The 16,844-nt window shown below is 38.4% G+C and overlaps 1 protein-coding gene and 1 pseudogene across 1 annotated transcript in view; one reads left to right on the top strand and one right to left on the bottom strand.

The window, feature by feature from the left end:
• Positions 1-4,068, top strand: part of LOC139083404 (olfactory receptor 6C2-like) — a 152,761-nt gene extending 148,693 nt beyond the window's left edge. Inside the window, exon 4 of the mRNA XM_070619626.1 lies at positions 498-4,068. Coding sequence (XP_070475727.1) covers positions 498-1,469 — 972 coding nt within the window. The 3' untranslated portion in view covers positions 1,470-4,068. The remainder of the gene's footprint in view (positions 1-497) is intronic.
• A 7,041-nt stretch (positions 4,069-11,109) lies between these two features.
• LOC103541625 (small ribosomal subunit protein uS2-like) lies at positions 11,110-12,144 on the bottom strand (annotated as a pseudogene).
• Positions 12,145-16,844: the final 4,700 nt, after the last annotated feature.

Raw genomic sequence — 16,844 nt, 5'->3', positions numbered from 1 at the left:
GGGAAATCTCTGTGCCATCCTCTCAATTTTGCTGTGAAATTGCTCTAAAAAAAGTTTTAACTTAAAAACAAAAAAAGCTAAATACTAATTAACAGATGCATCTTGGTTTTGAAAAGGGAGCATTTCAGTATGGTGTGGAAAAGCAAAGAAAGATAAGGATGAAAGAAAAAACTTCAAAAATGACATAATTTCCTCCAGGATAAGGACAAATAAAATCAACCCCACAAGGCAATATTGTTGAGAAACTGCAAATAAGACATATAATTTATATTTTGTTTTGTTATTTGATATCTTTGAAAATATACTTTCTAATCACAGAAGTACGCATAAGATCTATATTAGATATTTTTGAAAATGTCTCCTAGCAAGATGTCAAAAGTACTGCTATGTTAACAAATTGATTATTAAGTAAAAGAGGAAAGTGCATTTAAGCTGGCTTGCTGGGATGTCTTTGTTCAGGTTCCAGTACTGACTTTTTATGGCACTGCTCTCATCAGGTAGAATCACTCTCGACTTGGAGCAAGGCAAAGATGAAAAATCACACGGCGGTAACAACGTTCATCCTGTTGGGATTGACAGATGATCCAAAACTACAAATTCTGCTTTTTGTATTTTTGTTTCTCACCTACGTGTTGAGTGTGGCTGGAAACCTCATCATTATCACCCTCACACTTTTGGATTCCCATCTTAAAACTCCCATGTATTTTTTCCTCCGAAATTTCTCTTTCTTAGAAGTCTCGTTCACCACTGTCTGTATTCCCAGATTCCTGTATACTATCACAACTGGAGATAATACTATTACCTATAATGCTTGTGTTACTCAATTATTTTTTGTTGTCCTCTTTGGAGCAACAGAATTTTTTCTCCTTGCCGCCATGTCCTACGATCGCTGTGTGGCCATTTGTAAGCCCCTGCATTACACGACCATCATGAACACCAGAGACTGCGCTACACTTGTTCTCTCCTGTTGGTTTGCTGGCCTGTTGATCATCCTCCCACCTCTTGGCCTGGGCCTCCAGCTGGAATTCTGTGACTCTAACATAATCGATCATTTTGTCTGTGATGCATCTCCTGTTTTACAGATAACCTGCTCAGACACAGTGTTAATAGAGAGAGTTATTCTGAGTTTTGCTGTGCTGACACTCATTACTACTTTAGTGTGTGTAGTCCTCTCCTACACATACATCATCAAGACCATTCTAAGATTTCCCTCTGCCCAACAGAGGAAAAAGGCCTTTTCCACCTGTTCTTCCCACGTGATTGTGGTTTCTGTCACCTATGGCACCTGCATCTTTGTCTACATCAAACCCTCAGCAAGGGAAGGAGTGGCCATCAATAAAGTGGTGTCTGTGCTTGCTACTTCAGTTGCCCCTGTGCTTAATCCGTTCATTTATACACTTCGAAACAGGCAAGCGAAAGATGCCTTTAAAGATACAGTAAAAAGAATTGTATTTCTCACAAAGAAGTGAGAGGATATTGATGTTTTTTGAGGCTAAGTTAAATTAAATTTAAATCTGAATAACCCATGGGTGACATTCATGAATTTGCCAAATTAAGTGGTTCCTTTGTATTCTGTAGATTTATTAAATTAATCTTCCCCCAGGAACATTTTCCCCTTATAGTCCAAAAGTCAAATCAAGGTATTTATTTCTCCTTCTTTTAAGTTTATTTTATTCAGAATGATTTCTTTAATTACTGAATCTTCCATACCACATTCCTGGAATGCTCAATGTCATAAAAAAGAAATGCAAATAAAGAAATTTGTGTTTCTGGCCATATGGCCTTGTCATGATGTGGAATATAATTGCCCAGAGACTATTTCTCACTTTTTGGCAATACTTCACTATCCAGCCTACAATTTACAAGGGTAATAAAAGACCCTTCATCAAATCTTACTCAGAGATTTAAATAAGTGTGCACTCCGCTTCTCTTGTTCTCATTTTAGAATGCCCACTTTTCAGGAATGAGTAGAAAGTGTTACTGGGGCAAATCTCACATGAGTGAAGATAACTATATTCTTTCTTTTAAGCCAATTATTACCCACAAAAATATTTCTACAGGCCTTTCTGGAAATTATGTGTGTGTACTGCATCCTGCAATATGATATGATGGCAGAAGAGAAAGAACAAGACTCCCAAGTACTGGGCACCTTCTATTGACATTGCCATTGAGGGTGTTTAGATACAGACTCAAGGAGAACAAGCCCCAAATTTAAGGGCAGGATAACTAAATCTTGGTTAGATAAGTTCTCCAATATCCAGACTTATATTATCTCTTGATTAAGAAAATATTAGAGATTAGGAGTATTGATCAACACATCAAAAAGTTCAGAGCTAGCACTGGTGGCCTAGTGGTAAAGTTCAGCGTGCTCTACTTCGGTGGCTCAGGTTCAGTTCCTGGGTGTGGACCTACACCACTTGTCTGTCAGTGGCCATGTTGTGGTGGCACCTCACATACAAAAAGAGGAGGACTGGCAACAGATGTTAGCTCAGGGAAAAAAAGTTTATAATTTGGGAAGAAGATCCTAAGGGACATTTGGTGGCTTAGCATAGATTGACTACTGAAGATAAAATCCAGGTATAATGTGAAAAAAAATGATAGACTTAGAGAAGAAGGAGAGAGGTGTAAAAACAGGTAACATTCATGCAGGGACCTTGGACCAAATAATTGGAATTCTTTTTATTAAATGGTAAACACAGTCTTTTTATTGCTTTCATGTTCCATGATTGTGAAAGTAAAATTTTATGCTTTCAGAGTACATATGCAACTATTATCTATGTTTACTAAACATCAGCTAATTGCTTAAATGTACTTCCTATTTTGATCATATTTTCAGTCGTTCACACAAGGTCATGGCCATAGTATGAGTATAAACTTCTTTCATACTTCAAAAATATTCAGGGAAAATAGGGTTCTATTCTCCAAAGGCTTTCTTCTTTTTTCATTTAAAATTTCTAAAAAACCAGAGCCCATATTGATATAAATAAGTGAACAAATTAATAGATGAGGGAGAAGAGACAAATCTCCTGTGTAGAAGTATTCCAAATAATTTATGTAGATTCTCTACCCTACAAGAAGGGGAAACTTTACAGTGGAGAAACTGGCAAACACTATCTCAGCCACATGATCCAGGTCAAGATCAAGTCATGTTGATGGTATGTATCCTTGACACGGTGTGATAAAAATGCCACTTTACCTCTTGTTCCCAATAGCATCAGACAACTTCCAATAGTGGGGGCATCCTATAAAATACCCAACCAGTACTTCTCAAAGCTGTCAAAGTCTTCAAATATATGGAAAGTCTGAGAAACTGTCATAGTCAAGAGGAGGCTAAGGATACACGACAATTAAATGTAATGTGGTTCACGAGATGGTATCATGGAATAGAAAAAAGATATTAGCTGAAAACTAAGGAAATCTGAGTAAATTATGGACTTTACTTAATAATAATGTAAAAGTATTGGTTCATTAACTATAACAAATGCATCATACCACTGTAAGATGTTATAAGGGAAACTGAGTGCATGGTATTTGGGAACTGTCTATCCTATCTTCTCAATTTTTCTGTAAATCTAAAACTGTTCTAAAAAAATATAAGGTTTGTTAAAAAATAAATACAATCCTCAAGTTAACTATCTTCTCTATGCTGAGGAAACTCTGGCTACTTAATGATGGATTTGCAAGACAATTTAAAGCTTTCCTTTGCAGACTACTCAATGCAAGGTGCCATTCAACCTCATTGTTCCATCTCTCATTCTTCTCCCTAGCCTGCTGATGACCTGTGTTTGATGCTCCCATTGCAACTTCCTCAACAGTCTCTCTGGGATGACTTCTCTTCCACATTTCTTTAACTTTTGTTCTTGAAGATAGCAACAACGTTTTTTTCTTAGTCCCTTAGAACCAGGACCCTCAGGGAACATATTGTTTGTCAGTACAATTGATCCCAAAGTGGCTGCTCTGAGGAGAAAAAACATTTTTACTGCTTTGGATATTTAAAAACCTCCTAAAAGCTAATGTGTCTCTTGCTGAGGAAATCACTCTCCTAGGAATAAAAATAGCCCTAGATACTCTCTGGCCTTCAACACATTTTGTTCATACTTTAACAAATACTTGAACGTATGCCCAGCATTTTGATATGCAGTATAGAAAATGCAACAAAGTTAATCTGCCCCAGGGAAACAATACAATATATAAAATATACAACCATAAAAAGTTAACAATACAATAAATTGCACACGGCAACATATATTGAAGTGCCACATAAGTGGCATAGATCATGTGTGCTTTCAATACAGAAGGGAGATCCCTATGGTCAAGTGAAATAATAATAGCATTTACGTTATTTACTATGTGCCAGGTATTGTTCTAAGTAATATGTATGGTAATAATAGACTCAATTAAAAAATCTATATATTGTATATCATCACCAATATATTATTATTATTAATAATATGCTATCATTATTGTTCTTGTATTGCAAATAAAGGAACTGAGACATAGTGCCTAAGACACATGACTAACAGATAGAAAAACGGATAGATTTGAACCCAGGTAATCTGGATCCACAGTCCATTCATATGACCAGAGCACAATACTGCTTCCTATTCTGGCAGGCCCTGTGAAAAGACAGAACTCTCCTTAGACCCAAAAAAGATTTAGAAAGGTGAAAAAGTAAGCAGAGAACATATCTTACAGAAGAGGCGATTTTAGGTGAGATGGCCCTGAAGGAAGAACCAGATGGCAGGTATAATTTCAGTTTAGAAAAAAGAAAACTGGATCAAGACTGTGCTTCAAAACGCTTTGGGTAAATCTTTCTACCTGGGCAAAATGTTTCCCATCCACAATCCAGTAGACTCCACGTCTCCCACAAAGACAAAGCTCTCATAATCCACCCCTTTTCTGCTACAGAGGAGAGAGAAAAGATTTTGGTCTCTCTCACAGTTATCACGTTTGATCTATTAGCAGCATTTGATTCAATAAATCACTCCTTCCCCCTAGGAAGATGCTCTTGCCTAAGTTTTCAGAATACCACATTCTCTGGTTTGCTTTTTTTTCTCTTTTGTTTATCTATTCACCAGTTGATGGACATTAGGATTGTTTTCAATTTTTGGCTATTATGGTTAAAACTGTTATGAACATGTTACCCAAACTGAAGTGCGCTCCCTCCTGGTGAGTTAAATCAGACTCTCCACCAGAAGTAGTTGTCTCACAAAGAAAAGTATATTTGTGGCAAATAAGAGACCATGAGGAAACATTTCCAGAGTCATGGCATCCCCGAACAAAGGGAAGCAGGGACATTTATTTTGGATGGGGAATGAATATTCAAAAGGGAGAGGTGGGTATTTGCTTGTGCAGGTTCAAATGAAAAACATGCTTCCACATACACTGCAGCTTACTTAATAAGGCCCAAGCTTCTCCTGGAGAGATCTTAGCATTAAAAAAAGGCAAAGGTGATAGGTGCAGCTCTCTGCTCAGGCTTGGTCTGGTTCAGGGTGGTTGGTGATTGCATCTCCTTAACATAACAAAAGGAAAAAGAACAATTCGGAAAAACAGCAAAATATCCAAATCCACCTTTGAGTTCCTGGGGTAACAGTTGGTGATAAACACTTGTATATGAGTCTTTCGTAGACACATGGTTCATCTATCTGGGATCAACACTTAGGGGTGAGATTGCTAGGTCATGTGGTAAATTTATGTTTAACATTATAAGACACTTGGAAAGGAAGAAGTGAAACAATCACTATTTGCAGATGACGTGATTTTATATGTAGAAAACCCTAAAGAATCCACCAAAAAACTTTTAGAAATGATAAACGAATGTGGTAAAGTTGCAGGATACAAAATCAACACACAAAAATCAGTTGTGTTTCTATACACTAACAACAAAGTAGCAGAAAGAGAAATTAAGAATACAATCCCATTCACAAGTGCAATAAAAAGAATAAAATACCTAGGAATAAACTTAACCAAAGACGTGAAAAATCTGTACTCTGAAAACTGTAAAACGTTGTTGAAAGAAATTGAAAAAGACGCAAAGAAAGGGAAAGATATTCTGTGCTCTTGGACTGGAAAAATTAACATAGTTAAAATGTTCATACTTCCTAAAGCAATCTACAGATTCAATGCAATCCCCATCAAAGTTTCAAGGACACTTTTCACAGAAATAGTACAAAGAATCCTAAAATTTACGTGGAACAACAAAAGACCCTGAATAGCCAAAGGATTCCTGAGAAAAAAGAATAAAGCTGGAGATAGCACACTCCCTGATTTTCAAATATACTACAAGTCTATAGTAACCAAAACAGCATGGTACTGGCACAAAAACAGACACGCAGATAAATGGAACAGAATCAAGAGCCCAGAAAGAAACCCACACCCCTATGGACAGCTAATTTTTGACAAGCGAGCCAAGAATGTACAATGGAGACAGGAAAGTCTCTTCAATAAATGGTGTTGGGATAACTGGACAGCCACATGAAAAGAATGAAAGTAGACCATTATCTTACACCATACATAAAAATTAACTCAAAATGGATTAAAGACTTGAATGTAAGACCTGAAGCCATGAAACTTCTAGAAGAAAACATAGGCAGTATGCTCTTTGACATCAGTCTTAGCAGCATTTTTTCAAAGACCATGTCTGACCAGGCAAGGGAAACAATAGAAAAAATAAACAAATGGGACTACATCAAACTAAAAACTTCTGCACAGCAAAGAGCACCAACAACAAAACGAAAAGACAACTTAATAATTGGGAGAAGATATTTGCAAACCATATATCTGATAAGAGGTTAATATTGAAAATATCTAAAGAAGTCATACATCTCAACAACAGAAAAACTAGCAACCCAATTAAAAAAGGGGCAAAAGAGCTGAACAGACATTTCTCCAAAGAAGATATACAAGTGGTCAACAGGCACACAAAAAGATGCTTATTCTAACGTTTGTGTCTCTTCCAGGTCATTTCAATTGACTAATTTTTTTCTTCATTGCTTCTTTGCATGTTTGATAACTTTTATTGGATTCCAAACATTGTGATTTTTACATTATTGGGTCCTTGATATTTTTGTGTTTGTATAAATATTTTTAAGGTTTGTTCTAGGATGTAGTTAAGTTACTAATTTATAGTTTAATCCTTTTGGGAGCAAAGGAAACAACCAGCAAAACGAAAAGACAACCTATGGAATGGGAGAAAATATTCGCAAACCTTGCATTTGATAAGGCATTAATGTTGAAAATATGTAAGGACCTCATACAACTCAATAGAAAAAAAAACCCAACAAATAACCTGATTACAAAACGGGCAATGGATCTGAATAGGCATTTCTCCAGAGAAGACATACAAAGGGCCAACAGGTATATGAAAAGATTATCAATATCACTAATAATCAGGGAAATGCAAATCAAAACCACAATGAGATCTCACCTCACACATCTTAGGACAGCTGTTAACAAGAGAACAAAATGTAACAAGTATTAGTGAGGATGTGGAGAAGCTGGAATCCTTGTACGCTTGTACGCGTATCTAGAACATGTAGACTGAATATCTGTCGGGATATACAGGATTTGAACAACACCAGCAACCAATTCGACCTCATTGACACTAAAAAATAGCAGAATATACACTGTTTTCAAATGCACATGGAATTTACCAAGGTAGATCATATTCTGGGCCATAAAACAAATCTCAATAAATTTAAAGGATTCCAGTCATCCAAACTATGATTTCTGACCAGAATGGGATTAAATTAAAAATCAGTAAGAGAAAGACCTCTGGGGGAAAAAGAAAGAAATCCCAGTCAGAAGCCTAAAAAATTTTCTCCATGTTATACGCCACTCTATACCCCTGGTAATTCCAGATGTGCCAGTTCTTTGCTTAGACAGAGACATGGGCTTTTGAGAGATCTCAAGAGCTCCAATTGTTTGTTATTTTTGTTGTTGTTGTGTTGTCATCTACACATTCTGACACCTTGATTCAGAGTTTTTTTTCCCAAAGCTTAGAAGTCTATGGAGGAAAAAATACAGCCTCGTCTGATGTAGAGCACACCCTGTGCGTGCAGTGCAGTGAATGACAGAAAACTTAGAAAGTAAAATATAGGGAGAATAAATAAGGAGGATAAGTGTGATGCGGCTTTATGAAAATGGCCCCCATTGACAAAGTGCGAAAGAGAAATATATTATCTTCTGTTTATCAGTGTTAGGAGGGAAACCCTAAGCTTGAAGACAAGAGACATGTTCCATTTTACACTCTGCCAAAGTCTGTGACTTTAGAACTCACTGCCTGCCCCGGGCCTTAGATTCTCTATCCATCAGGTGAAAACAGGGATTCAGATAATCTAACTACATGTCCTTGAGTCTCTGGGAAAATAAAAAGCAACTACAGAAAAATAAGTATTTTAATTAGAGCTTTGAAGTCACACAGATTTTGAAGACTAAATATATTGGAAACAATAGGGTAATTTCACTTGGAGTCAACAAGTAAGGTTGATGTGATTTTTGTGTGTGTGTGTGTGTGAGGAAGACTGGCACTGAGCTAACATCTGTTGGCAATCTTCCTCTTTTTGCTTGAGGAAGATTGTCACTGAGCTAATATCTGTGCCAATCCTCCTCTGTTTTATCTGGGATGCTGCCACAGTATGGCTTGACAAGCAGTGTTAGGTCCGTACCCAGGACCTGAACCTGTGAATCCCGGGTTGCTGAAGAGAAGCATGAAAACTTAACCACTACACAACTGGGCCAGCCCCTTGATGTGATTTCTTATGGTGTTCTCACTGACTAGACAGACCAAGAAGTAAATCACTAAAGTTATACCCTCAGAATGGAGAAATTTAACAGAGAATCCCCTTCTCCTTACTAGTCCACAATGACACAAATTGGGATTCTTCTAATCAATAGACATATTCATTTGGGTCCCTGGGAAACCTAGAAAAGACAAATATCTATCTGGTTGTCAGTAACTTGAAAGCTTTTGCTGACTTCATGAAGTTAAGGCCATCATGGGATAAAGCAAGTTGATATAACAAGTCCATCTAAAAGGAATAACTTTTGGCTGAATTTTACACGCATCAGGGAAACCACTTTTCCCAAAAAGCACAGCAAGAGGGGAGACTTTGAATGAACACCCTTTCCAGAGTCATATCTTCTTTGTCAAGATCCACAATGAACATTTCAGAAATTTCCTGACCATCTCATACTTTCTGTTGCCATGAATAACATCTAATTGATCAACTTTCACACATTTCTTTCTGTGTTGCTGTTAGAGACAAAAAAAACTTCAAGACTATTTTTAAAACAATTAAAAAACAATGGAACAAATAATTGGAAAGTTTATTTCTGGGAATTCAGGCTATTTTTCCTTAAAATATTTTGATATTTCTTGCAGTGACCAGAAATAGAAGTGGATTCTAAAGCAATCGCGTTTGACTGCATAAATCACTACATCCTGTTTGAACATTACAAGTCCATACACTTGCTATATGTTAAAACGTGTATGTTTAAACTCATTCAAGACCCACAGAAAGACAAAGTCACTGTCAGTCGGCACATATGCAATTATGTCTTAGTTGGGCAGTCATTGGAATAAATTTAAGTCATCAAAAAGTTTACATTTATTTTGGGCTAGCTTTCTTCTAGGGTTCTGGGAAATAGTGTCAGTGACTAGGACCCCCTCCCTGCTCACAGTTAATCAGACCAGGTGATCTTTGGCTTTAAACCCTCGTTCTTTGAAGCATAGGGAGACAATGTAGTATATTTAGAAAGCAGGGACTTTGTCATCATGCAAACATGGGTTCAAGTCTAAACTCCACCTCTTTGCAAATATGTGGCCTGAGCATCTAGCTTCTCAGTTTTCAATCGCTCAATTTTTCGTTCATAAAATGGGGATAGTCATGTAACTCACCCACAAGGGTTGTCATAAAGATTATAAGAGACAACATATATAAAGCACTTAGCACAGGATTAGGTCAAAGAAGAGCTCAATCAATACTAGTTACCTAGCTAAACATCAACTATGTTTTATGTAATGTTAGACACTCCCACATTTATCCTACCCCTATCAAATATATAATAATGCATTGAATGGAGAAAATATTCTGTAAAATTTGATTAAGTCAATGAAAAAACAAAAATATTATGCATAAATTACAATTCTGCACTATTTGCATCAACTTTTTTGGGGGGTTGGACAGCAGCTAACATTTTAAAAAATAAAATTGTATGTATTTAAAGTATATAACATGATGATTTGATACACGTATACATAGTGAAACTATTACTACAGTCAAACGAATTAACGTATCTTTTTCTCACAGTGACCTTTTTTGTGTGTGTGATGAGAGCATCTGAAATCTACTCTCTTAGCAAATTTCCAGTATTCAGTACAGTATCACTAACTATAGTTCGTCACGCTGTACATTCGATCTCTAGACTTACTCATCCTACATAACTGCAACTTTGCACCCTTTGACCAACACGAATGGCTTCTAACCTTGAAGCTTAAGTCAAAAGTGAGAAAACTGAACACAAATTCCCTGAATTATTTGTGATGTCTCATATGAAGAATGGTCACCAGAGGGTGATAGGACTTCATCCAAATCTGGCTTCCCTTGGGGAATTCTGAGCCGCTTCTCTCCTGGGTTCAACTGAAATATCCCTACGCATGTGGAGAGAGTCAAGCCTCCTGACTTGTTTTCTGACCCTTATTGTTCTGCACATGACCTATTGTTGCATCTCCTTGTCTCCAAAGACACTCTTCCCACTGATATATGTTTAAAGCTTTCATGTGAAAGAGTTCATTCAAGTTCATTGCACTGTAGGTTAATTAGCAACTTTTGAACCTGGGCTCCCAAGGGAATCTTCTGGTTGTTCGGTAGGTTGATCCCTCCACACTTGTTTCAGACTCAATGGATATAACTGTTGCTCTTCTTGTAAATGTAAAATTTAGTGGGAGACCTGTCTTCGTGTTCAGAAAGAGTAGACTATCGATTTTCCAAACTGGAGAGAGTTCCTGTCAGTTTCTATAGTCTTCCATCTTCTGAGTTAACCAGAATATATGAACATTTTCCCTACTAATAGAGTAGAACAATATATTTGGGATTTGAGTTTTAAAAATTTCTTTCTTTTTTTTTTGTCAATCTTATTTTCTGTCAACCTTATTTCCATTTTAAGAGTTTGTGGAAGAGCAGCTTAAGACCACTCAGTGGTTGTTCCTACCCACTCAGTGGCCTGAGCAGTGGGAGCTGCAGACCAGTCTTCAGTGGCAGGCTGAGCACTCCAGTCTTCAGTAGGGAACTGCTGAATAAGCACAGAGCGCAGCTGCACGCCTTCAGATCAGTCTGCAACCTCAGGTTGAGTAGCAGTGAACTCAGGAGCAGGAGCAGTCCATTCACCCTGAAATTCCTCCTTGGTCACAGCCTTTTCAGCAGCAGCCTGCTCTTCCTTTTCAATCTCTTCAGGATCTCTGTAGAAGTGGAGATCCCAGGCATGACCTCCTATGGGTGCTTACAGGAGATGGTACCCCGCATGCGTAGAACTTTCCGGGCAAGCATCCACCACATCAGACCCACAGACTGAGCTCCCTTATTGTCGCATGGGATGGCAATGTCCACATAGTGCAGAGGAGAGTCTGTGTTACACAGAGCAATGGTGGGCAGGTTAACATAAGTCGCCTCTGTGAGAGGCTGGTGGTCAGCCCTGGGATCAGTAATCACCAGAAGTCTTCGTTCCAGAAGGCTGCCTGGATCTGGTTAGTGAAGGTTCTGGGAGTGAAGCGGTCAGCAATAGGAGTGGCTCCAGTGGCAGCAGCAAACTTCAGCACAGCTTGCTGGCCAGTATTCCTGGAGGAGATGACACTGACATCAGCTGGGTTTTCAATGGCGACAATGGCACGAGCTGCCAGCAGAAGCTTCTCCCAGGTCCTCTTCAAATTTATGATATAGATGCCATCACTTTTCCTTTTGTGGATGTACTGTTCCATCTGGAAGTCAAGGTTGGTGCCGCCTAAGCAGGTTCCTGCTGCAAGGAATTTGAGGACATCCTCCTCCTTCATTTGCAGGACATCAAGGGCTCCGGACATTGTGAAAGCTTTCCTTTTAAGTTACAACGGGAATCCAGAACAATGTCGTATGGACCCCTCCCTGGGCAGCACGGAAAGCAAAAATTTCTTAAGAGGAAAAGTGACTGGGAATTAATGGGTATCAGTTACCGAGGAGAAATTTCTCACAGAATTTTTATAAGTGCTAGTGTGGGGGTACATACAAAAAAATGTGGTGAAGTCTAACTTACTTGCTTCTAGTCGTCCATTCCTTCCCACCTTTGAGTTACACTAAGAACCTTTGTGGTTAGGGTGCGCTTAGAAGCCATGAAGGACCATCAGAGAGGGCAGTATAATCAAGTTAGTTTTGACATACACGCACCATCTGGAAGCTAATAGAATCAAATCTGGGTACTAAATAACAGTGACAATATTCCAGAAGAGGAATCAACAGATAATTCTGAGATATCACCTTGTTTTATGACATGTAACATGCCTTTGAACAGGACCTTTGAATAATATTCACGGCAGGGAGAAGGGTTAAGAAGAGAAACAGATGATTTACAAAGGATACAGCCATCTATGAAAAGTTCTGATAAAGCTCTTTCTCCTCAGTCGAATGAAAATGTCCCCCCCCAGGGTTCTCTACTACACAATCTGAATCTCCAGGCTGAGGATATGACCTTATAGAAGGGGCTTCATATTTTACAACACATTTGTCCCTACGTGTGTAAACACATTAGGCCAGTGGTCAATGAATATGTTAAATTAGGATATTTATATGTTATTGTGCAAGAGTTCATTAATTTCTTATCCAGGTGAGATTGGGATGTAGAGAAAAATTAAATACTGACAGAGAAAAAGTAAAAAGATTTTCAGGGTCCAGAGCATAGTCCAGGATAAAAAGTACTTGGCAAGGTGTTATATGAGGGCACTGGAAGCCTGGATGAAAGTAAGAGATGGAATTAAGAGGCCAGGAGGGAAAGATAGTTGAGGTCCAGAGACTTGACCTCTCGCCTTTAACATTTAGCATCCTATGATCAGTCCCCAAGTGACTCTCTGTTACCTGGGATGGTACCAGCTAGCAGGTAACAGGACTCAGAGGTGGTTGCACATCCCTGTAATGCTGTCTGAAAACCAAGGGAGGGGCTATGCAGCTTGACTGGACACAGTCCATACCTCACTGGGAAGGGAAAAGCCACTTTCCCTACACTCAGGGGAAATACACATCAAGGCTATTGTGGGAAATGTTTTCCAACAACCAAGTGAAAACCATCCTTTCAGAAACTAATTGGAGTCTTCCGGGAGGATCCTGTTCAACATAATGGAAGAAATCAGGAGCCCCGGAGACAGTGAGTACAGATGGAGAAATGTTTAAATAACTATAATGTGATTAATTATAGAGTGTTGAAGAGCCATTGTCTGCCTACTATTGGCCCTAATTCAGGTGCAGATAGTTAATTGACAGATACACGGTCAGATAGGCCGAGGTGGCCTCCTACGAAAGATTGATTATCTACTCAAAAAATAGGGGAAACAAGAGAGGGGGAAGTCAATTATCCATTTCCTCTCTTTTTGCCCAATCATGAAAAGCTTATACGTGGGTGAAGTAAACAAGCTAAAAGGCGTTACTTTGAAATATTTAAGAATATTAAGAATATGATTGAATTTCATCATCAGAAATGTATTTTTCAGAGCCATCCCTGATGGCCTAGTGGTTGAAGTTCAGTGTGCTCTGCTTCAGCAGCCCGGGTTCAGTTCCCGGGCGTGGAACCACCTCTGAGTCCTGTTACCTGCTAGCTGGTACCATCCCAGGTAACAGAGAGTCACTTGGGGACTGATCATAGGATGCTAAATGTTAAAGGCGAGAGGTCAAGTCTCTGGACCTCAACTATCTGTCAGTAGCCATGCTATGGCAGTGGCTCACATAGAAGAACTAGAAGGACTTACAGCTAAGAATATGCAACTATGTACCAGGGTTTTGGGGAGGGAAAAAAAACAGAGAGGAAGACTGGCAACAGAAGTGAGCTCAGAGCGAATCTTTCTCAGCAGAAAAAAAAAAAGAAATGTACTTTTCAATTAAAAACAAAATATCTCCAGAATCAATAGTTCAAAGTTATTGCCAGCTTTTGAAACTTAGTATTGATCCATTTGCTATTTCCACAGTAACAAGAAAGCCATATGGGAGCAATTTTCTGAATAATAAGACAAACTCACTTAAGTGGTCAAACTTTCATATAATAAATTGCTATTTCTGACCCTTGGTCTCTACCATTCTTCCAGAAAATTTAGAAAGTGAGCAATTTACTATATGAAAGCTTAACCACTCAAATGAGTTAGAGAACACATTAGAGTTAGAAAATCTGAAGATCAGAAAAACAGACTCCTGAAATTTTTTTCTGACATTTGTATAGGAAAGAAAATATGTAATTGGGATTCAGGAGGCAAATTCATTCTCCTGCCACTAACAAGCCTGCCGCTAATAAGCCAGCCATATATAATAAGTATTATATATGTAATAATAACTTCCAACTATCTGTTTTTAACCTCAAAATTGGGGGATTGAACAAAATGGCCGACCATATCAGCTGCACGTAAGATTGTATCAATCTATTCATAATCTATAGGTAATAATTATATATACACAGGACCGCATCCACCAAGGCTGAGGTTTTCTTTTCTTTTTTTTTTTTTTTAAGAAAGAGAGAGGAGAACACAAATAGAGTGTGGAAGAGATGGCTAAACTAGTAGGGTAGTTTGAATGGATACATTCTGAATTGGCACAAGGTTTTGAAAAGTCAGGGCACCACGACAAGGCCCAGAAGAGAATTTGGAGGTTATGTGCTGTTGGGGAGTAAGTTCAAAGAGAGGTGGATGAATTAAGAAATGTTGTCAGCGTGCTATTCTACACATTGCGAAGAGTAAATGACAAACCCTAAGTGGACTTGGAATGAAGAGAACACACAGTGTAATACAGCCGGTACATGATCCATTGATGAATAGACTTGCCAGGGAAGTACTACTTGTGAGATTCCAGAAGTCTTCATAATATCAAGAGTGAGTAGGAAACTTTATGGATGTCTTGGAGAGACATGAAGGACAGAGCTACGGTTGCAGCGAGGAAAAGAGGAGAAGGGAACCAAACTCCTTGACCAAACAGGGAAAGATATCAAGCATTGTGGCAGGAACAACTACTGTTCAAGGAAAAAAGAAGAAACAGCAAAAATATTCAGCCTTTACTTAGTGCTGATACTGTCTGTAAAACTATGCTAAGGACTTTGTATTTAATCTTATTTAATCCTCTCCCAATTCAGTGAGGAAGATGATATTAATATCTGTGTCTTATGGGTGATGAAACTGAAGGAAGCAGAATGCTGCACCCTGACCTGACTGACTCCTAAACCCCCACCCTTCAGCACCACCATCTTCAAAATGACCCAGGCAATTGTCCCCTGTTTACCCGGGAATTAACTTTCCAGCAGCCTCAATCAATGTCCTAGAGGAGAATTATGGGTATGGGGGTCAAGTCAATCCTCTAGCATCTAATTTCCACAAAACAGTTCTCCACAAGAATCGATAATAACGTAAAGTTTATTGTCTGGTTTACCCTTTGGCTCTGGCAAACAGGCCTGGCATCAATCAGGGGACTACTGGTAAAATGATCTTTTTACCTTGCTGACGCCAAAAATAGTCTCAACAAGTTTAGAAAACTCATTGGAGATAAATGACTAAATGGAAACGGGTGAATGATGTCTTGGTTAAAGTGTAATCAGCTGCTTTGTTTTCACATGTAAAATACTTGGTCCCATTATTTACTTAACAAATATTTATTTAACTCCTACTGAGTGTCAAACATGTTGCTAGGCAGCGCATTGAGAGCTGTGAACACAAGAAACATGATCCACATCCTCCTGGGCCTTGCAGTCTAGGAAGGGGACAAAGGTTAACAAGTTATAAAGAAAATACGCAATTACAAAGAGTAAAGGAGTGCTGGAAGGAAAGCAGAGTGCAGGACTGAAAACCCCAGGTTCACAGAGGGTTTGCTTTGGAGAATACAGGACCTCCTCTCCAAGGAGATCATGATGAGAAAGACCTAAAAAATTACAAAGAATAGATATACGTGAAGCTGGAGGAACTGAAAAAGGTCCCTATAAATGGGACATGCTGAATGAGAGAAAGCGTAGACAAAGCTGAGGTTGGAGAGAGCAGCAGCGGCCAGATCGTGTGGGAATCTGCAGGCTTAAGTAGAGAATTTCAGTTTCATTCCAAGTTCAGAAGGAAGCCATTGAAGGGATTGAAGAAGGGAAAAGACATCATTCTATGTATTTGTTTAAAAGAGCATCTGGTTGTTGTGTAGATGATGCTTTGTTAGTTTTCTCCAGTTTTGAAACTGAAGAGAGCAGAAAGGCAATAGTTAGTTTAAATGAGCAGGTTTGGCCGTGGAGCTCAGAAAAGGCGGACACTAATAGGAGAAGGCTTAGGATCGTCATGTCTTTCACTACAATTAAGCCAATTACATTCCACTGAAAAATGTTTCATGGTGTTTATGACTAGAAGGATTATCAGCATTAATTCTAAAACTTTGTATATAATAGTAACAACAATAATGTTAGCAAATCCTTATATAATGCTTATTATACGCCAGACAATTTTCCAAGTGGTTTAAATGGATTACTCATTTATTCCTTTTAACAATGCTATGAAATAAGTTCAATTATTCTCCACAGTTTACATATGAAGAGATTGAGGCACAAAGATTAATAATTTGCCTAAAATCACGTGCCGAATGAATCATAATTTGAGCCCAGATAAT

This window comes from Equus przewalskii, chromosome 5 (assembly GCF_037783145.1).
Source record: "Equus przewalskii isolate Varuska chromosome 5, EquPr2, whole genome shotgun sequence".
Lineage (NCBI taxonomy): Eukaryota > Metazoa > Chordata > Mammalia > Perissodactyla > Equidae > Equus > Equus przewalskii.
This window is presented reverse-complemented; position numbering and strand designations above follow the sequence as displayed.